General features: G+C 40.5%; 1 protein-coding gene across 1 annotated transcript; it reads left to right on the top strand.

Annotated features, from left to right (window-relative positions):
- The first annotated feature begins 5,011 nt into the window (after positions 1-5,011).
- sptlc2b (serine palmitoyltransferase, long chain base subunit 2b) lies at positions 5,012-22,628 on the top strand. Its single transcript, XM_047573462.1, has 12 exons — positions 5,012-5,263; positions 7,976-8,170; positions 8,548-8,702; positions 9,322-9,470; positions 9,956-10,080; positions 11,733-11,826; positions 12,454-12,559; positions 13,638-13,857; positions 15,112-15,238; positions 18,492-18,627; positions 18,801-18,930; positions 20,253-22,628. Exons 1-12 carry the CDS (start codon positions 5,123-5,125, stop codon positions 20,364-20,366), a joined length of 1,692 nt encoding a protein of 563 aa, XP_047429418.1. The 5' UTR covers positions 5,012-5,122; the 3' UTR covers positions 20,367-22,628.
- The last annotated feature ends 222 nt before the right edge of the window (positions 22,629-22,850 follow it).

The following is a 22,850-nucleotide window of genomic DNA, read 5'->3' as shown; positions in this document are numbered from 1 at the left end:
TTTTCATCTTGCTTTTCTTGACCACATTAAATCTGCTGGGTGTACTCTTATCAAGTAGTAACACACAGAACATGATGTTTGCTGTACAGTGTTAGTCTGAAGTTAGTGCTTCTAGCTCTGTACAGTGAACACAGTAGTGTTCTGATTAGTAATCAGTTTTAAGCACCACTTAAATTTTTACAATGTAACAACACTATCCTATGATAATAAAAATAACAGGCGCATGCACGGAAATAAAATGTTAGTAGATGATTATTTGTTTGCCACTTTAGACAAAAACTATGTTTCTACTTTATCCTGCAGCCTGATAAAGCAATACTCGTACCTATTTATAGTTTTTCTTACCACACACATACTTTCTATTCTCAGATTATGTGCAGGGGTTAAATTATGGAGGTAAAAATTCAGGAAAATACTCTGGTACTGACAAAAAAAAATCCATTAAATGACAAAAGGTGGAGATATACAGTTTTTTAGCTTATTCTGCAGAATTTTCACATACACTTAAAATAGGGCTGTTACAGGTTATTTGGCTAGAAGCTACATTTTCACATTATTTGGTACAATTATTAAACAATATTCATACTTTAATAAAGTCAATAGATGATTATTTGTTCTTAAATTATGTGGACGGGTTAAACTATGGTGATAAAATACTCTTACTGATAAAGATGTAGAAAATCTTAAGTGTATTTTAGATATATTCTGCAGCGTTTCCACTCAGAAAAGACAAAAGGTTAATTAACGTTTAAAACTTTAATATTAACTGACTAAAAATATATATTTCTACTTCATTTGGGACCATTTTAAACAATATTCCGACTCACCCTGACTGTCACACTCCTGCTGGTCACCTGAACTCTCACTGCTAATTTTCTTCTTTGTGAAGAAATTGTAGATCTCTCCCTGCCTTCTTTTCATACTGTAGTCAGTGAAAACATGTCCACAAACACAATGAAAAGCAACATGTTATTTGTACTGTACCAACACCACAGTAGCAACAATGACGTGATACTCTGTTGTTGACTGTTAATTCATGTCGCAAAACACAGGACCAGATGCTAACGTTGCTGAAATAGTGGAGAGAGAGCTAACTAAAGTAAAACACACCTGCAGTGTTGTTTAACAGTTTTCCAAGTCTGGCCCAAATAGAACAGAAGATGGCAAAACAGTGTCGTGACAGTCTTGTTCTTGCCTTAACTCGGTGCACCTCGAAGCATCACGTCGCAAAGAAAGTACGTGACTGGTGAAGTTACACGAGTTTATTTGCGAGGGCGCGAAGCCGCGGAGCCACTTCCTTTGTCTTTTTTTTTTTTCCAAAATAAAAGCCTTCATGAGTACTTAACACTGTCTAGTCACACAAGGTTTCAGCTGCGCTTCCGTTTGAACGTGCAGCGGCGATAGAGCGCTTTACATGATGATTACACATTACTACGAGTCAATGACCATTGGGGGAGCACACGGAGTGGCCAATCAGATTGTGTGTGTGCGTATGGGGGGTTGGGGTAGGGCGCACTCACATTCACACCTAGGGTCAATTTAGAATCACCAATCAGCCTAACGAGCATGTCTTTGGAGGCAAAAGGAAGTCGGAGTAGAACCCATGCAGACACAGAGAGAACATGCAAAGTCCACATGGACTCAAACCCGAAACTTCTTGCTGGGAGACATCAGTGCTAAACACCTAGTCCTCTACACAAGCCCAGCTGAATGCTGGAGATACAGTATGTTGTTTGCTGACATGTCAGCAAGTGAACCTGTGTTTGTAATTTGTAAATATTGTATCTAGGCCTAAGATGTGTTTCTGTTTCACCAACAGGTTAAAGAATGTTACATCATCAAGGGTGTGCCACTACCTGCCCCCAGATACTGTGCTCCCCTCATCAGCTGTATGACACACGATGGGAACCTGAAAAACGTGTTTCCCAGCTTTGTATACTCACTCCGACATAGGGTATCGTGGGAAAGGTTTTCTGTTAAGCACTGCTTAACGGTTTGCATAATATCTGGATTGAGGGCGGGATCCAAACAACGGTTTTGTCCAGACTATTGAATATTCTTTGCTGTTTGATTTGTTCATATATCTGTTTCGAATGTTTGTCACAACAAACAAAAACTGATTAGATTTGAACACAACACAAAAGGAGGGTTAACATATGTTAAACTAACCAACTAATGTTCTCACTAATTCCCAAAAAGTGTTACGTGTCGCTGTCTCCTCTCCTTCACTGCAGCCTACACATACATAAAATCCAGCAGAAGCATCATTGCTGACCTAATAAAATGTCAAAAAGATACATAAAAGAAGTAAACATAATTCATTTTACTCACCAGAACAGTTTTAGAGTTTTCCTCTGAGCCCGTGAGCCAAGGGTACTGCTCCTAGTTAGTGGACTGAAAGTGGCTGATAAATCCTTTTCTGTAGCTTCTGAGTTGCCTGACCTTTCTTAACGATGTCCAGCTTTTCTTGAAAAGTACAACCATTGTGGGTGACAAATCAGCTATTAAACCAACACAACTACATTTTTGCTGGTCCAGCTCACACCAGATGCAGTTTGCTAGCTCTGGCTAGCCTAGCTGACTCTCTGACTGTCCAATCAAAGGGTGTGAATGCGCTGAAGTCATTGTACGTCTGCTAGCAGGCCCTGGTGTCCTCAACTCCAAGTTGATTGGTGAAAGCTACAGTCTGATCAACACTTATTTTAGGCTGCAGAGTTGATTCTGAAGGCCTCCGGGCACATTTCTTTGACGTTTGCAATAAATCATGGCTGAAATGTGATGGGATGTGAGCTTCTACATAAGCTGTGAAAGGAAGCAAACAGACCTTTAGGAACTATTTAATAGGTATTCATGTAAAATATAATTAAGTCTGTTTTGTAGGTCAACAGAGAAGGCCTTGCAGGCCCTTACGGCCCCCCACTGAGCTACACCGACTAGAATGCAACACTGGTATGGTTGTGTGAAGAAAGAAATCACAATATGGAGTAAGCACAAAGTCAAAGAGTAATGTAGGGACAACTCAAATCACAGGTAGAAACATAATGTCAGGTAAGACATCTGTTTGTGTGTCTGTTGTACCAGAGGTGACAAATTTGCATTTTCCATCTGGCTCTTGGAGTTGTGTGCTTAGGTCTTTGCTGGTAATCATGTAAACTTTGTAAAACCTTAGATGATATAGCATTATCGGCAATATGCCTTGCAGTGGCTATATTTATTGAATACGTCACCTCTGTTAAGAACAAAAAGAACTCGCAACAAGCACAACTAAACTGCTTATCTGTTCAAAGTTAGTGCGGTTTTACAGTCTCATCCAAATTAATTGCACTCACTGCTAATGTTCTCTGCAGTGTCTGTATCAATAAGAGCAGACCCTCTTTCCTTTTAACCCTGCCTTTGATCCTATTAAAGCTGGATCTTTATCACCTTTATCAGGTTTGAGATGGATTGGTGCTTAACTGCCTTTGTGCCCATTGGTAAGAGCTTGCTAGACTGATGTTTCATTATTCCACACTCAAGGTTACAACCTTGTGAGGAGAACTGGAAATTGATAAGAGAATCAAATTGTCAGATGTTATCACCAGTGTCTTAATCATGGATGTGACATCAGAGAAACACTAGGCCGTATAGCACTGTCACTTAACGCTGAACTATAACCCTAGGAGTGAGCATAATGTCTGTTTGCAGGTCTGGAGCTCAACCTTTCTGTGGCCCAACAGTGCCATCTAGAAGGTGGGAAGTAGGAACAGGATTGTGGAGCTGATTTGAGAGTCTGCACAGGCCTCGCCCAGTAAAATAATAAAATCACCATCCCAAACCTAGACAAACACATGCAAAAAGTAGTGGGAGGAAGGCACACTGCTGCTTTGCAGGTGTGGCGTTATACAAACAATCATACCTTATCTGAGTAGGGCCTGTGCTGAAAGGCACGTTTCACCATTCCATATTTCCCTAAACAGGAAGAGAAGAGGAAGTACAAACTGGAGGTTTGCTGCAAAGTACTAACTGGGACGCTGGAAATTACTGTTGTTGCTGCACCCCCTCATAGCACAAGTCTTCTCCCAATCTGGAATATCTGAAGTATGACATGTTCCGTGAAGTTAATTAAACAATTCCGATAATAATGATATAAACTAATCATACATTATTGGAGAAATGACTTAAATACTTTTAAGTCAGAGCTGTGTCCCATGTACCATAAATACCTGCAAAACCCAATTGAGGTCTGACATCTTCTGATTGTTTTATTTCAATGGGAGATTAAAACAAATTTCACAGACAAACACTAGTTTAAAAGAGATGACAGACTTTTTGAATTTTCAGCGTGACACTTGAACCACCTGAAATGCTGGTCAGTCCAGTCAAGTTTACTTTTTTTTTTTGTTAATGTTTTGTGGAAATAGCCATTACCCTTGTTTTGCATATCTGCAGCTCAGGTGGTAAATAGCGTCACTGGAAAAGGGTATCAAGCTGACGCCCAAGCAGAGGTTATTATGGGTTATTTCCATGGGATCGGCTTTAGGACGTCCCACGCTGAAACGAGAGTGACGAAAGGCAGAGAGGATGAAGTGAGGTAAGAGCTCTCACATCGCTCCTTCGTGAAGGGGCCATAAAGATAAGATTATCCTTTATTTACACCACCGTGTGTTGTTGAATCATGGAAACAAAACGGATAGTTTGTTATCTCGAAAATATTTATCAAATGTTTGAAATAGTTTCACATGCTAATCATGATGCTTCAGAACCTAACTTTATTTTGTTTACTTTGGCCGGTTGTGTTTTTTTTCTTGGAAAATAAGTCAAGAAATCACCAGTCAACCAATTATCAAAATACTGTCAGTTTTTTATTTTTATTTTGTATTCATGTATGTTTTGCAAGCCGATGAAATAAGCGTTACCATGGTTTATCAGGTGTGTCGCCATAGACGATCTTTGTCCCGGAGGAACGGCATTGGCCAATGAAACTACACAGGGGCGTGGCTTCCCGGCATCGCTCGTGCGGTCACACAGCACAGTGGGCGTAAAATCCGTCTTCTTCCCAGTTCATACATGACTTCACGACATACGTTGTACAAGTTGAGCCTCTTCAAACCGTGAAATTTCCAGGCGCGGCCAGTCGACGAAGATGACGGAAAGCTCGAACAAGCTGCTGAACGGGGACGCCTGTCACCGGACCGCAAATGGTAAAAGGGCGAGTAAAAATGGCTTTGTGAAGAACCACTGTGTGTTTGAACAGACACACAAGTATCGTCACCCCAGGGAGAAGGTAAGGAAGGCCCAACCATCAACTGCTCTATAGGGAGGGGGGTGGACCATAAACAAACACCGCTGTGTTCGCCAGTGGAAATACATTAAACATTAGGTGTGCGTAGTCATTTATGTTTTTCTACATATCATTCGTGTTGGGTGGCAGTATGTTGTCATAGCGGGCACACGAAAAAGTGCAACCAAACATGACGTTACCCCACGAGTAAACTGTAACATTAATGTAATTAGCCGGCGTGAGGCTGTCTGTTAGCTTATATAAAAGCCCCATCCCCAGCATTATGTCATAGCCTAGCGGTTTGTCTCCATGCGGCATATCTCAAACTAGCCGTTGTCATTTGGTATGCGGAATTGAATTTCTGTGTACAGTTTTATCTCACAGCACATCACATGAATTGAGAAATGCACATGAATGGTTTTGTCGTTATATTTTACCCTGTGGTGAGGGTTAGTGTGAATAGTTAATGCTACATTAACGTGCTCCCCAAACTTCTTGTTTAGTGGTACGTGCCACCTGATCTGGGAGGATTGTAGTGGTGGTGTTTTTTTTTTTTTTTTTTTTTTTTGTAACTTTACACCCCATTGTGTGTGTGTGTCCTTGTGCTCGGTGAAACGAGATTGGCCTCTGTTTACACCTGAGGTCCCACTAAGTTTTCACCGTAGAGTTTATCTTGTCTCCTGGGAGAGGAGGGCAGGAGTGCTTCGACATGACACTTCTGCAGGAGAGGAATGTCCTCAGCTTGTGAAGGGTGTGGTCCCTCCAGGGCTTGAAGGAAACCCGTTGAAATCTTCTGAGTGTGTTTGTGTTCGTGGGTTACACATGTGTCTTTGTTTTTCTCTCTCACTCTATCTTCAGTTTATTCTGATGGTCACAGGAGAGCAACCTAAAAATCACGTGACAGAAAGTAGATCCCCACCTCTCCTACATCTGAAAACATCACATTCCACGCTTGCTACAGTGTGCAGTGCAGTGTTCAGCTGCAGGGCTGCTGATTTCGACATATAGTGGATTTACACAACTGTGGTGGTTATACCAGTTTATGAACTCATCCTGCAAGAAGCTAAGACGGAGATGCACATCTTATGACTGGTCTTGGTAGCTTCTCATGCATACTGGTGTGAGTCTTAGCTGAAAATGGGAAAAGGCACTAAAAGACATCCATAATGGATTTTTGGAGCCACAAAAGCTAGCAGGAACATAGTCGTGATTTTTTTCTTTTTATTACCTCTATCATGTACTTGACTTCGTTGCATGACCTTGACTAGCTCTTGATGAGCCAGCATGGGACCACCCTCTGTGTGCGAACTCCCCACAAAGCGTGTACAGTATTTAATACACTGCACAACAAGCCTGAGTCTCAGTCCCAGCTCGATGATAATTTTCCTCGTGGTCTGGTCGAGCATCTGAAAAATCGATCATTCATTATCGAGTTAGCCGTAATCCCTTTATGGAAAATATTGGATAAATTCAAAATTAAAGATTTAAGCATCAATTTTTATTCAGTAATTGCCCAGTAAAAACGAGCAGTGCGTCATATCGGCGTTGAGCGGAGAGGAGGCCTACTCACTTATTTATTGCGTTGTACGTAATGAGAACCGTACACCATGCGCTCACACCGTGAGCTTTTCTTATTGTGTATACAATGTAACTTGATCATGCTCTATTGAGTTGCCGAGCAAGCCCGTGAAAGAGCAGTTACCCACAGATTTGGTGCTTGGATGCTTCTATGGAGACAGTGTCCTGTGGTGCCCAGCTATAAACTAATGGAAAAGGCCCGCACCTTTTCTGTTTGTCCGCAGATATAAAAAATTAAGCAAATATGACGTCAAGCAAACCGTATTTAGCTCCTGGGGTTGGCACCAGTATGCAACGGTCGCTTTTGAGTGGTGTACTTGAATGTGAATGTGTTTTGTGCTCTCTGTTTTCATAAGCCATGGCCGCTGGATTGCTGGGGACTGGGGACTTGTTTGACTGGCTTTAATCACACACACACACACACACACACACACACACACACACACACACAGTCACTCCAGTCCTCTCCTGTTCCCCAGCTCAAAGGTATTTCTTGGAGGAGCATGACTGGTCATATGAGTTACGGTTGGTTGCTAAGCTGCAGGGCACAGCCTGTAATGAGTGACTGCCCTCATTGGTTTAGTGTTGGCTTTATACAACTAAAAATCACAGTCAAGCTTGAAATTACTCCAGTTTTTTGGGGTTCTGATGCAGCTCTTACAATGTGTGACCACGTTTATATGGCCCCATAATCCGAGATCAGTATTGCTATTCATAAAGCTCAATGAATTAGAACCCTGGATTGATGGCCCTTTTACTGCTCACTAGTCCACAGGGGCACAGGAATGACTTCCATGAATGCATGTGCTTATTGTAGCCTTTATTAGCTTTCTAACTCTCTCCAAGAAAAAGACTGTTTTGGCTGCCCTGCTGCTTTCTAGTGTGGGCCCAGCCCACTGCATATGTCTGGTCTGCTTTCTTTCACAGCTTATTGAGCTGCCTAGTGTGGCAGATTTAATGAGTAAACAGATATTAAGTAAAGATAAACCATTGCCCTTTTAAAGGAAAAAAACTCCACTGAGATGAGTAAATACTCCTAAACCTCTTCCCCGGCCTTTGATTTGTTGTAAAAGTCAATTTATAGTCCTGCTATATGGTGCTTGTGTTTACAGCTTCTTTGACTTTATCACCCACCAGAACCAAAATGTCCCACACAACCCCAGCTTGTACAAGAAACCCTTTGTGGAGTCCTTTGAGGAGACTCCTCTACTGGTCGCTGTACTCACCTACATGGGTTATGGCATCCTCACCATCTTCGGCTACCTCAGAGACTTCCTCCGCCACTGGAACATCGAGAAATGCCATGTGGCTCGTGAGAGAGAGGAACAGAAGGTAAGAAGCAGCATTTACATTACACTTTTTTTTTTTTTTTTTTTTTTCAAAACACAGAAGTTGGCATTGGCACACAGATTTTTTTTATTTTTTTATCTTAAGTTGCAAGATGGAGCTTTGCCTTTATCACAGCAGTGCGGTTTATGTTTGAGTTTTGCATATATGAGGCCTCAGCAGAGCTGGTATTCACACGGCCTCTTACTAGTGTGTGCATACTTGTGTTCACACCTATTATATCTGGTTCAACAGTAAATATTGACGCTTACTCTTATTTGCTGAAGAACAAAGATGGCGTCTGTTGCATTTACTGAGCTGTGAAGATGACATTTTTCTTGACTCTTTTCTTTTCTCTTCTTTTCTTTCATTTTCTTTTGTAGGATTTTGTCCCCCTGTATCAAGATTTTGAGAACTTTTACACCAGGAACTTGTACATGAGAATCAGAGACAACTGGAACCGACCCATCTGCAGTGTCCCTGGTGCCAAGATGGACCTGGTAGAGAGGGTGTCTCATGACTACAACTGGACCTTTGAGTAAGTTGCTGTGTGTGTGTAATTGTGTTTGCTGTCCCATACCTACACACATACAAGGTTCATTTAGAATTAAGCCGTTGTATGTGAAGGTTGTTACTCCCTCGGAGGTGTGTCTCTGTGCCATTGATTTGTACTCTAAGTCACTGACCTTGTATTTCTGATAACAGTGAGTGACCTCACTGATTCAGATCGTCACTAGTATTTGTCACATGGTTTTATGAATGTCGAAAGAACGGAAAAACCTTTAACACAAATCTATAAATAGTATGACACAATGTGATTGATCGATTGTAGGCCACTTAATTTTGACTGTTGTGAAACAGTGAATATCAAGATCATGAACATTTCTGCAGACAAACTGATAACTTTAAACTTGTCACATTTATTCCTACTTGTCTGACATATACTGTATGTACAATATATTTATACACTATATGTATAATATTTTGTATGTCAGCTCAGTTCCCATGTGCATGCTAAGACTAGCAGGTAATATGTCAACGTTGAGCTAAAAAGTGTTGCCAAGCAACGAGGGCAGATCGGCTCCCATGTTGCATGTAATTATTTGTAATAACTCACATACCAATCTGTCTCTGTCTTTTCTGTGTGTGTCTCTTAGGCACACAGGAAAAGTAGTGAAGGATGTTATTAACATGGGTTCATACAACTACCTTGGCTTTGCCGAGAACATCGGAGCTTGTGCCGAAGCTGCTATCGAGTCCACGAAAATCTATGGCGTCGGAGTTGGGGGCAGTCGCTGTGAGATGGGTAAGATCTTTTCGACATAAGATTTGAGAACCTTTTCGTGATTTCTCGTCTTTTGAGGTTGCCTTTTTTCACGATCAATCAAATGGTTTCAAAAATGCTCTGCTGACACTTGAACAGCTGCTCCACCCTTTGTTAGTCACAGTTTCAAGATAAATCAGAAGCCAAAGGCTCTAGTGATTCCCGACGTCGCAAAAATTGAATCAAACACTGTATAATGTTATGAAGGCGAGACCTTTTCAGTATAGGACCTAGTAAGCTGAAGCCTCCTTTTAACCCGGGGAGCTTTTGATTTATTTTTTTTCACATGTAATCTTATGTTCATCAAAAAAGCTTGAATTCAGGTTGTGTTTATGAGGAAGTGGTCTGACTTCCTTGTTTCTTTAACAGACACAATGGAGGACAAATGTGACGTTTCCACTAAAAAATCTCTGCAAGTTACCGTATACTGAGGAGAAGTTGTAGTAAAGCTAAACTGTCATTTTCAGGAAACTTGGACATCCACGAGGAAATGGAGGAGCTGGTGGCCAGGTTTCTGGGTGTTGAGTCATCCATGGCTTTTGGCATGGGTTTTGCCACCAACTCCATGAACATTCCTGCGCTCACTGGAAAGGTGGGACTTTTTCATATAAACGTTAAATCACATTAAGTCTGTTCTTCAGTGTTTGCATTTCTCGTGTACCCATAATGCAGTTGTAAGCTAGTGACATTAATAGTTTCGTGTTGTTGAGGAAAAACACCCCTTCCTGTGTGGAGTAAAAACAAGAGCTTTTTTTGTTTTTAGATATATGGCCAAGTTTAAAGAGTTCAGACTACAACACAGTGGTTTCCTGTACAAGCTTTCAAAACATTCTGTTCCCTGTCATTGTTTTTCTAATCCCAACAAATCACATACAAGTCCCTAGTTGCTCTTTTCTCATGTATGTGTTTTTTGACAAGGAAGTAGAAACCTGAGCTGACAGGCGTGTGTCTTTGTATCCTGTGAGTCAAAGAGAAAAACATCATTTGTTAAAAAAAATAAAGGAAAAAAAGTGAGACTGTGAAATCTAAAAATGTGAGTCACTGTCCTTATCACAAGGGACCATAAAGTCCTTACTTTGAATGCAATGTTCTTGCTAGCTCAGATCCACGTGACCTTGTGTAACAAGCTCATTCACAGAAGGAAATGATGCATGTGCATTTAGGTGTGTTGACTTTTAAAGCTGGACAAAGTGTGAGCAGTATTTATAAAACAGGATTTTTATTTTCCAGCTTACGTTTATGGCTTTCATGTTGGTAGTAAACTCTCTCCTCTTAGGTAAGATTATTTTCCAATAAAAAAAAAAGTAAAACGTGTTTGTTTCAAAAAGTTACTCTACTCTTCTCTAAAATGTATATGCAGTGAAAAAAAAAAACTTACATGCAAATAGACAGATAAATAGAAACATTGCTCCAGACTTTTTTGGGCTAAAAATGGCATTAAGACATAATTTCCCCAAGTTCAAGCTTCGGCTGGCGCTCTTTCAATGACATCATTTGATTGCTCTCTTTATCTGCTAGGGTTTAATCTGATGGAAGAATTCCACCAACTGTTTACCTGGAGGTGCTCACCTTCTAAATATTTGACCGACTGCATTTCAGTGAGCCTTCATCGACAGAGTTTATTTTCAAAGCCAAATGCCATGGCGCCACTGTTTATAACCAAATAAAGAATAACTTCATCTAATCCACCACCCCGCCTAGTTCGTCAAACTCGTAAAGACACCTGCAGCAACAGTTCCATTACAACAACTGGCTATCGTGTTACTGTAACAGATGGTGTACTTTAACATATATTGTAACATGATATTTACAGAAAGGAACGGAGCGGTTAAATATGGTTGAAAGAACGAGAACCTAAAAAAAAAATGTTGCTGACGTTTGTCAAAGAATCAATATTTAACTGAAATGGCACCGTTGTAACAGTCCTACACACAGTAACAAATGTGCTGTACTGTGTTACATAACATTAAAGGTTCATGGGGAAAAAAAATTTGAATCCACATTTGGATGTGGACACACTGAAAATACGTCAGTCTTCTGCGAAGAACAATAAGCAAAGGCTACAAAGTCATTGCCCAACGCTAATGTCTACCATAAGGAAATTATGGGGGATTAGCATATCGCTAGCAATGCTCTAAACAAGAAACCTGTTTGACTTTTTCTGGCCTATATGCCTGTACTTCTGTGCTGCTGTGAACACGGAGATCACCTGCTGAAATTATGTTTTGTTTTTTTTTCTCGTAGGGATGTCTCATCTTGAGCGATGAGCTGAACCACGCGTCGCTGGTGCTGGGTGCTCGCCTGTCTGGCTCCACGATTCGAGTCTTCAAACACAACAGTGGGTGACTTTCTATCACTAACCTCTTTTGTAAAAAGCACCACAACTTCCAGTCCACCCTAAAGAAGACAGTAACACCGCACACACGGGATTAATGGCTGAAATGATTCTTTCAACACCATGCGATAATTGACTATAATCCAGCGTACCCAGCTGGATAGTAAATACTTTTAACCTGGGCGTGTCTGTGTTGCAGCTTGCAGCTTTTACAAAATCCAAACTGTCTTTCTCACGCTTGCTTACACACCTCTGAAGTTCTGCAGTTAGCCCTTTACCTCTTTGTCTTGTTTTATTTACTGTACTGACTCACACTGTTGTGGGTGTGGTGAGATTTTTCATGTCAGGAAAAACACACTTACTCTATAAACACAGTTGCTGATAATCCTGACAGTTATACAAGCTAGCAATCAGGAACCAGGCTATCTGACTGGTAATAAAAACACAAAAAAACAAAACAACAATGCTCTGAGTGCTTCAAAGCTTAGTGATAATAAAAGCTACTATATCATTGTAAAGAAATAAAAAAATATATCCTTAGCCTTTATCTTTAGATTAGAAATGTCATTGTCTTATTGTCTTAATCAGTAACTTGAAGCTTACATTGTTACAACTCCCTCTGTGTTCTAGACATGCAAAGCCTTGAGAAGCTGCTGAGAGACGCCATTGTGCACGGGCAGCCTAGAACCCACCGGCCCTGGAAGAAAATTCTCATTGTTGTGGAGGGCATATACAGGTGTGCACAGTCTTTGTCCTTCAGCAACATACACAGTACGCCTAAGTGTCTTGAGTTGGGTAAACCACTACCATAAAGAATCTCTTTCACTTCAAGGTCACGTTTCATTTGTGTCCTGTTGTTATTAGGTTCAGTATCTTTCCAGTTGGTTTCTTTATAGCAGCAGTTTTCTGCTTGATGACCCGCTCATTTTAACTTTTATTTCAAGATTGATGAATTATGCCACTTTTATTTCTATCATTTTGAAAAAGTATGAAGCCGTATTCAAACTTCAAAGTACTTTTTAACTTTTAACTATACTGCTCCAGGATATTGCAGGCAGTGTGATACATTTTGGGAGAATAACTTCTTTAAGAGCTTATGGTCACGATGCAAAGGTACTGATTTACAGAATCACCCGTTGGCAGTTTTTTTTTTTTTTTTTTTTTATGAACATGGCCCCATCTTCAATGTAGCAGCAGACTCATTTGCAGTAAATCAGTGAAGCGCTTTTACGAGATAACTGAAGCAATATTTCAATATATTAGACATCAGTGTGAAAACTTCTCTTCACAATTTCACACTCACCTGCTCACTAAAGTACGTACTACAGAGAGGAAAAGTTTCTGATAGAACAAAATCTAAATACCAGGTCCCATCTCTTAGCCATGATTTATAGCAGGATTCCTGCCCTTAATTTGGTCTAAATATATAAAATAATGGCCCTCCTTTGAGCCGGCTCTATCCAAGTTTCTTTGAAGGTATAAAAGCAATCAGTTCAGCCGATCAATATAATCGTCAGGGAAACCGTCAGACAGGCTCAATGACCTTTACTAATGCAACGTTAATGGAGTTTCATTTCCCCGTGAGATTTCTAAAACAAACGATTCATCTGCTAAAATAGACAGTACACACATTAACACCTGCACATATACAGCTACGCAAAGGTTAGACAGTTGCCTTTCAAGTGACTTCTATTGTTTTCTGATAGAGTCGTTTAGGCTCAGTTAATCTAATTAAGTATGCTTTGATAAAAATGAATTGCTGGACTTTTCTGAAGTTGCTCATTGAAATTATTATTATTTTCTTATAATTGAAGTATGGAGGGGTCTATCGTACGTCTGCCGGAGGTTATTGCTCTGAAGAAGCGCTACAAGGCCTACCTGTACCTGGATGAGGCTCACAGTATTGGCGCACTGGGACCTAATGGCAGAGGAGTGGTAGATTACTTTGGCCTGGATCCCAAAGACGTTGACATTATGATGGGAACTTTCACCAAGAGCTTCGGTGCTGCTGGAGGATACATTGGAGGCAAAAAGGTTAGTGCTGACTCTGACACAGACTGAAATGGAGCAGGAAGCCTCCTTTGCCCTAGTAGTTGACATGACATACGGTTGTTGAGAACCAGTATTAAATTAGTACCTATTCCTGACCACATTATTAATAAGTTCCTTGATAAGCAGCGAATTATGCTGAATTAATGCATTTCAAATCCCAAACCGTCCCCTAATGATGACAAAGCTGCCAGCATCAAGTTTAACAGAAAAGAACATTCAGAAGTGTCCATTCATTTTATGAAAACTTAATAAATAAGCAGCAATACTCTTAAGAGATTCCCAACTTAAAAAGACAGTGCTCAATGTCATCAGTGCAACTTGCCCAGTTCTGATGCTGATTGAATTTGCCACTGAAATTACGACTGTCACAACATCCTTTAGATAAGGTTTCGTTTGTTATCATTATAAAAAATAACGTAGACACTAATAGCATCAACTTTAAGAACCTTTTTCTAACTAATACAGGCTACTACAGACGCCCAAGTCCAATCCAGTCACTAGATGGACCAGAAAAGACAAAAAGACAACAGAATGTCACAGTACTGTCGCCATGTTTATTGTGAAAATATATGACCTGTCACTGAAGTAGAACTGAGTTGTTTTACAAAGTATCTACCATACCATTTGTCACTAAGCACCCAGGTCTTTCCTTTCCTTTCCTTCCTAACAATGCCCATTCCTTGTAGTAGCCGGACGAAGTATGACATCTGCTCATTGCACTAGCTTGAGTACTGACTCATCTTCAGCTTCCTGGCCAGTTTCCCAATCCCTTGTGTCATCCAGTGTTGGTATTGGTCAACCATGTTTTCCAGCAATGAGGAGTTTTGCTTCCTTTTATTCTAAAACGAAAGTGCTTGTAGAGCCCCAAACGAAGTCTATAATTTTTTGCTAAATGAGTACAACATAGAAATCTTTATAATTACAATATTTTGTCTCAAGCAATGCTTTAAAGGAGGAATTCACTGGCTGAAACACTTGAACATGCTTTTTTGCTCTGTGAAAGGTCGGACATTACTCACGTCCAAAATGCCCAGATTATGACAGAAATGATGTGTCTTAAGATGAGAAAATACTTTCCAGCTAAACCTTAAAATTGCTAAATTGTAAATGGCTCTTGTTTTAATGTTGGAGGAACCCATTATGCTAATGGTGAATAATAAAACTCCATTACTTCTGTTGTCAATTAATGTACTCATTCACATAATAAAAGCTATTTCATTGTTATTTCTCTGTCAGGAGCTGATTGACTACCTGCGACGCCAATCTCATAGTGCCCTGTATGCCACCTCAATGTCCCCCCCTGTGGCACAGCAGATAATCACGTCTATGAAGATCATTATGGGAGAGGATGGGACCACATTGGGTAGGTTCCAAAACACCACCAAGACATGGTGTGTCTTGGCAGTACTGTGTAGTGGCTTTTGATGGCTCTCTTCCAGAATTCAGGATGAGCACTTTTAATCACAACGCACTGTGTTGACAGTGTGGATGTAGTCTTAATTCTGTTGTCTGCTGCTTATTTGCTGGCTCCAACATGGTGCATGTCACCACTGTTTTGTCAGTAGTTTTTTTTCGCTAAGTGGTGATATTTGACATGCCCACAAGATGGCAGCACAGACCAATTGCTCAGACTTTCTTTTAGCGATCTGAAGCAAAAAAGTGCTTGTTGGACAGTTACTATGGAGTTCTCTTCATTTTGTCTCACTTCATGTTGAGTTTGTCTCATTAACTTTTCATTCAAAGCCAAGTTAACCCATTTTTGATACGGCTTTATCAACATGTATTCCTTTCTAAAGAAAAGGGCTCATGTGCTTCATACATGTTAATGTTATGACAATGTCACAAAGGTCACTTTAAAAGGAGTTTTAAAAAAGGCAACTGGACGTAGAGAGTTTTGAGATGGCGTTTCACTGCTTATCTGAGCAGCTTCTTCACTTCTCAAAACATCTTCTCAAAACTAGTCCAGTTGCCTTTTTTCAAACGCCTTTTGGATAATTACCTGTTTCTCTCTTTTTATTTTTCAAAATAGCTGCAGTGACAGGAGGTCATCTCTAAGTATTTCACTTAGGAATAATGTTTTGAGATGGCTACTTAAATTTTAGAGCGTCCTTTTTTGTACGGGTTAAAATTGCACTTTAAAAATCGTAGTTTCTTTTTGTCTTTATTGGATGGACAGTGGAGATGGACAGAGGGTAGCAAAGGGTACAGGATAGAATCAAAGCTCTTCCATTGCAGTGAGGACTACAGGGCATCCGCTTAAAAAGGCTAAAATCCAATCATTTGAATTTAAGGCCTTAAAATGTCTTAAATACGAAAGATCTTAAAAATGCATTGTGTTACTTTTATTTAAAACAAATGTAAAAATGTCAGTCGTGCTTTTAAATTTTTGGACTTTTGAGGACGCTATAACGTAACCACAAAACGGAACTAAGTAGCTGTGCAGCCCAGTCAGAATTTATCGAACACAACCAGCCACTAGTCTCAGATTATGGAGGTGCCGGTTCAGTGCTAATGTCAGCGTGGTTGTAGATGGCTGTTGTCCTTCACAGCAGCCTCCTCCTGTTTTTTAGTTTCAGGATGTGCTTTTCTTTTTAAGCCGATATGTGTAAGGTTCCTTGCTTCAATTGGGTTCGGGGCAGGCTGACAGAAGGTCCTCTACCCTCTCCCTTTATGGCTTTCAGATGTGTTTCTTTGTGTATGTGTGTTTCTTTGCCTTCATGCTGTGGGTACAAATCAGCATGGTGCTCGAGACCAGAGGTCTGTGCAGATCAAACTCTGCTGGACTCTCCTACACACACAAATAGATGACCAAGTCTTGTTTTTGTTGCAGGGCGGCGCCCCTTTACTCTTCGCAGGCCTTGATTGATTCAGCCTCCCTTAAACTGCTGATATAAGATCAGATTACATTGCCTCCCAGCCATTCAATCGCTAGGTACAGGAATAAACACCTGGGTTACCTTTATAGTATTACCGTCCTACAGTGTCATCAACTCTTCCTCTAAACCATTTCTGAGAAGAGGAGGCTAGACTCAGTGACCTTGCAATATATCCTCACTTGACAAGTCTTCCTTGTAGAGGAGTAACAATGACAGTCTGATTGGTTGCAGCCCGTCACTGTTTGAAATTCAAGCCTTTGAAGATTTAGATGCTGACACAAAGTCAAAGAGACGGTTGCCTGCTAACGGTTTGTTGTTGCCCTCACGTTTTCATGGAAGGCTGCTCAGCGTGGCGGACAAAGGCCGGTTTAGTATGTCAATAAAATATATGGATTGGATGTAAGGGTCGGAGCCAGAAAAAGCTTCCTTTAATATTAAAAGATGGCTAAAGTATGTAAAAATCAAAATACTTTATTATTATATGCTATTGCGTTTTTGCCAGCTAATCACTCACTGCTGGGAATACCTTTGGATTCCTTGAGTATGGAAAAAATGTTTGGATAAATATAATGTCAGACTTTGTTGTGTCTCAGCTTTGAAGCTGTGTTGTTTCTGTTCTCTTTTCAAGAACACTCAGGCAGATGTGTGTTGCTATTGGCGCTTTGTGCCATGCGGTTATTTGTTTGGTTAAGATGCTATCTCTGGAGGTTTCGGACTGAGGATTCACTGAGTGAATCCACAGTGTGCATCGCACTGACACGTGACGATTGATGTCTGTTTAGTTTCAGCCTCTTGACCTCCAACTAAAAGAACTCTGTTTGTCTTCAAAGGCCCTCTCCAAATAAGTGCAAGACACGGTAAAAAACTTACGTGTTTTGTTGACATGGTTTTGTTGCTGTGATTTCTTATTCTGCTTTGGCTCAGCTGTGCAGACGAGCAGGCTGAATGGAGAAACAGAGTGTCTGCAAACTTGATTCTGGTTCCTTCACTTGGCCGCTGAACATATAGTTTTAACAAAGCTTACCAGTCTAACTAATTACCAAGATAGTGTTTTAAGGAACAACACTCATAAAAAGGTAAGTTGTCCTGTCCTTACAGGTGCAACAAGAGAATGAGGGAAAAAAAACAATCAATAACTGTTTCTACAGTTCATGAGCCTTCAAGTGGATCTAGTCACAATTCAAGTCAAAATTCCACTTAATTAATTCCAACAGTTTATGAATGCCACAAGAGAGTCGGTTGAACGCCATCAACACAAAACTGTTTGAAGGCACAAACATACACACTAGGTCCAATCATGCAAACTTAGTGGAATCACCTGTGTGAATGCACTGTTGATGTGGTGGAGCTTAAATCAAGGAGATCATAGGTGGTAAATATTCCAGGTTTCTTGTTTCAAATAAAAGTAAATATAGCACAAAGTAGAATAAATCATAGACAGTGTAAAATGTGTGAGGATTCTTCTAGTTACAGTATCACTATCTGGCTTGGCCACCTTACACGTGTTCCTGGCTGAAGTACAACTCTCATTAGTAATGTCACTGTTGTCCAAACCTGAGCTGGTTAAGTAGCAGTAACCAATCCTTGCATCTCAGAGTGTCTGGATTCTCACCATGGTCATGAGATCACATGACGGTTCATTTGTTAGGCTTCTAGCTCTGTGATTGATAAAGTGTCTGCTGTCGTACAAACAAACAAGAAACTCTTCTGATATTCAGTTATGTGTTTGTCTGTTTGCAGGTGCTGATCGCCTCCGACAGCTTTCAGAGAACACCACCTACTTCCGTAGGAAGCTCCGCGAAAATGGCTTCATCATCTATGGCAATGATGACTCGCCTGTTGTACCCATGATGCTCTACATGCCAGCCAAAATCGGGTACGTCACATTCAACCCTGTTACTATCAAAGATTGAATACTTTCATCCGGGATAAAAGTCATAAAAGCCCATCCTCTAATTACTTGAGGGCAATTACGGGACAAAAGAGGTCGTCATCATCTTCAGGACAACAATGTATGGCTCTGTGTCTAAGGTTGCCTTTGCTTTTCAGGGCCTTTGGTCGAGAGATGCTGAAGAGGAACATCGGCACAGTGGTGGTCGGCTTCCCAGCAACACCCATCATCGAGTCTAGAGCGCGCTTCTGTGTTTCAGCAGCTCATACCAGAGAGATGCTTGACAGGGTGAGGTTTCCAATAAGTCTTCTTAAATACCCATACACTTCTAAACTTGCACCATTATTGACATCTGTTTCAAGTATTCCTATTAGGTGAATGTTTTTTTTAATCAGTAGTACAGAATTTAGGGTAAAAATGCAAGGTGTAAGGGACAGTGCCTGAAAAGCTTTTCCTTTATATCATTTTTCTAAAATGACTTTTTGTCAAAGCACGTGATTAACTCCAACCTGTGGGAAAACACTACTGCGTCCAAAATTAGTGGGAAACTGTTTATAACCTTCTTAAAAAGATGTTGCCTTGTAAAAGCCAGACAAGACCGGGGTAAAAAACAACCACTTGTTCCAGGGTAGGGAGAGATGAGAGAAACTCTTTGTTTTTATTGATTTGGAATGAACTGAATGCTGCCTTCTAATCTTCGGCCGCTTAAGTTTTCATTCATCATCAAAGATGAAAAAAGAAAGGCCCGTCTGATCTTAGCTTAGAGTGTGTCTTCTTTCATGCTGGATCTAGTTCAAGAGACGTTGTTACAGGACAGACTATTTTATTGGTGAGGGCTTAATTTCATCCACAGCATGATTTAAGAGTTTGTTTTGATTCATCATGGGTGATCATGGATCCAAGAATTCTGTTAATCATCCAGAGCTGCCGAAATGCTGACTGACAGCTTGAGTGTGTGTGTTTTACTCCATGTGAGTGTTGAATAATAAAGGCCTCTCCAATATGTCCTTTATTATAAAGGAACCTTGAAGGCCAAGCTGTCTGTAAAGATTACAGACGCAGACTCATTTGAGCTGCTCTGTCTCTATAAAGACACTTCATTCATCTTACTGAGGAGCATGTCAGCACCGTTTGTAATAGTCCATTTAAAGGGCATCAGGCTGCCTTTGTAGAGCACTTCGAGGAGCCGCTTTTTCCGTCTTTGGAAAAGCCAGCCCTCACTATTTCTCAAACCGTGGAATCAGAAAAAAGGTCAGGAGGAAGGTAAATTGTTTCCAGGTGCCCTGCAGTGTGTTGCAATGCTGATACAGTCTGTGGTGGAAAGAAGTGGAGGAGTTTCTGTTCAGTTGTGGTTTATACAGGGAGCCTTCTGTTCACCTTTGCTTTTCTCCACTTCTCCAACACCCTGACACACAAGCTAAAGCCAAGTTAAAAACCCGAGCGTGAGGTTTATCGCTCCATTTGACAGCCACAAACACAGTCCTCTTTCAAGTCATGTGTGGTATCTCCTCATCTCGTCTGGCTCATCCATCTGGTTTATTTAATTCTGACTGATGCAAATGATATCTTTTGGATTCAGATTAATGGCATTCTTCCTGTTGCTTTGTCAGGCGTTGGGTGCCATCAGCGAAGTGGGCGACCTGCTGCAACTGAAGTACTCCAGACGGGAACAACCGCTCCCCTCTCTTGGGTGGATGTCTGAGGAGAGCCTTCTTCAGGACTGAGCCACGTCATCCCTTCCTGTCACATCAAGCCGTCTCTTCCCCTCACTTTACGTCTCATGCCCCACATCCCTCTTCTGCCCCACCAGTTCCTCTGAGCCAGCCTCTCCATGCGACTTCCACATGACTCTTCACATAAGACTCCCGTGGACTCACAACGAGAACCAAAGTCTTAACAGGTTCACCCCATTTTCAGATCTGTGCAGTCTTCGACCTGCCCAGCGGATTCACCCTGATCCCGGGAGGACCAAAATCACACACACATGTGCGTGTCCATTGTTTAAAAAAAAAAAAAAAAAGGTCTTTCAGTTTTTTTCTAACTTATTGTGACTGCATTTGTCTAACGTCAAGTCTTATTCTGTGCGCACACTGAATGTGTATCTTATTTGTGCAATAATAACAATGTTGAGTTTCTTTGTAATTCAAACAACCTAGAGCAAAGCAGACAGAGCTTTGTCTCATGCACTTGGAAATCTGATCATAGGCATTGCTATGATGCACATAAGAGGAAACAAATGATATATGTAAATATTATTTATCACAAAGTTGGTAGTACTGCCTTAGGGTGGCATCCCAAACCTCAAAGAGAGATACATTATTTCACAAGAGTGAGCATGTGTTCTCCATCTGATTGCGTTTTTCCTAATTACTTTTACTTGAATAGAGAGTATGAAATACTGGGTTCTTTCCCTAACCAAAGGATATATACATATATAGATATATCTCTATATAGATATGTATGTATGTACACTACCAGTCAAAAGTTCAGACACACTTTCTCATTGAATTGAATGAGAAGGTGTGTCCAAACCTTTGACTGGTAGCGTATGTATAGATATATTTTCTACCTTTTCTCTTAAAATGCAAAACAGATGTTCCAAAAAAAAACATTTAACAGGGAAAGAATTCCAGGGAGCAAGACTAATTAATATATTTTTTTTACTGCTTATTTTCTAGAAATATTTTTCAGCCTTATTTAGTGTTTACACCTGCACTCAAAGAATTGAGCCTAGCGTCTTTAACATTTCTATAAGCTAATGAGCTACATATGTGATTTTTTTTTTCCCTCCCCCGTACATTCTCACACAAGTGCTTTCATGTGAATCAGCGATCTGTATGAATGACGATGCCGCTCACATATTCATCCGATATACAGACAGCTTTTATTTATTTAAAATGTGTTTGTTATCCGTTGGATATCTATTTTTGTGAAAACTGATTTGAAAGGCAGCTCAAAATGTGCCCCAGTGGAAAGAGTGTATGTTAACGGACTACTTTAGGTCTTTATGTCTTAACTTCAGTGCAACACTACTGACAGGCATTTACATGCACAAATGACGTAGTCACTGAAATTTGCAAAATTTGCCTTGTTGTTTTTTTTCCTCATTATTTATCATCTTTGATCATCCTCTGGAATGGCATTCCATATCAACCTGCTTTCAGTGTTGAAGATTTTGTTTGATTTTTTTTTTTTGTGTACAGTCTCCCTGAACATGTAAGTCCAACATGTGAGTGGTTTTGTGTGTATCATTTCACCTATGTAAACTGGAGGCTGTGTCTATGTAGCCATTGTCTGGAAATGTGACCTTTCCCACACATGTTCAGTCATGAAACTCAACACAAGTTTAGAGATGTGTTTGTTAATGATTGTGGCATTTTTAGCACAGCATGACAACTATTTGTTCTTTTACTGTACCTCCAGTGATACATTAGTCATTCCAATATTGTTGTTCTGCCTAAAATGCCTTGAATAACAGCCCGGTGATGCGTTTAATAAATAAAATGTAAAAATGTGGAACACGTGACTGTGATCTGGATGCAGTCTTCAGCAATGCGCACTGACATAAAGAATTTTCTTCTCGTCAAAGTTTCCTCTCGAGCCGTCTGCAGCACCGTGCAGTATGTTGACTCTCTACATTTCTGTCTATGGAGGCAAAAATGTAATTGCAAACAGCAACATAGCTGCTTTTCTCAGCCAGGTTTCCCTCACCAAAGCTGCGCATTTAACGTCTAAAGAGCTCAATCAGATGCAGAGTTTGCTTGCGACCCTTTGATGCACTGTGGCATTTCCCAGCCTGCCTGCGACAAATACCTGTAAACAGGCCTGAGGTGGCCAATGGAAACTTGCTTATCGGTCGCTTTTGCCCTTGGAATTGTGTTTGGGTTTCAGATAAACCACTTAGAGGAGTTTGTAAGGCAGTGATGTTTGTTGACCACGCTGTTGGAAACAGTGCTGCAAAGATTAAATCACTTTCTTTGTATCAAGTTCTGGAAAGGCTTTGTGTTTATTTACCATTATGCACACACAGACTGCAGCAACAACTTAAAAGCTCATGACCAACATGTTAGTAAGTCAGACTAGTCACTAACATTCCACAATGGTTGGTCATTTTCTGCGGTCTTTAATTGTAACTTTTATTAAAGTGAAATAATAACCTGTTGTTTTACCTAAAGGAAACGGTGTTTCCATGAGACACTGGTGGAATA

Source organism: Mugil cephalus, chromosome 21, assembly GCF_022458985.1.
Source record: "Mugil cephalus isolate CIBA_MC_2020 chromosome 21, CIBA_Mcephalus_1.1, whole genome shotgun sequence".
NCBI classification, from domain to species: Eukaryota; Metazoa; Chordata; class Actinopteri; order Mugiliformes; family Mugilidae; genus Mugil; species Mugil cephalus.
This window is presented reverse-complemented; position numbering and strand designations above follow the sequence as displayed.

Excerpts from the sequence above, each read along its gene's own strand:
- sptlc2b (XM_047573462.1), top strand. The coding sequence starts at position 5,123 with ATGACGGAAAGCTCGAACAAGCTGCTGAACGGGGACGCCTGTCACCGG. Across the intron at positions 8,703-9,321 it reads GACTACAACTGGACCTTTGA|GCACACAGGAAAAGTAGTGA; the intron begins GTAAGTTGCTGT and ends TGTGTCTCTTAG. Across the intron at positions 11,827-12,453 it reads TCGAGTCTTCAAACACAACA|ACATGCAAAGCCTTGAGAAG; the intron begins GTGGGTGACTTT and ends TCTGTGTTCTAG.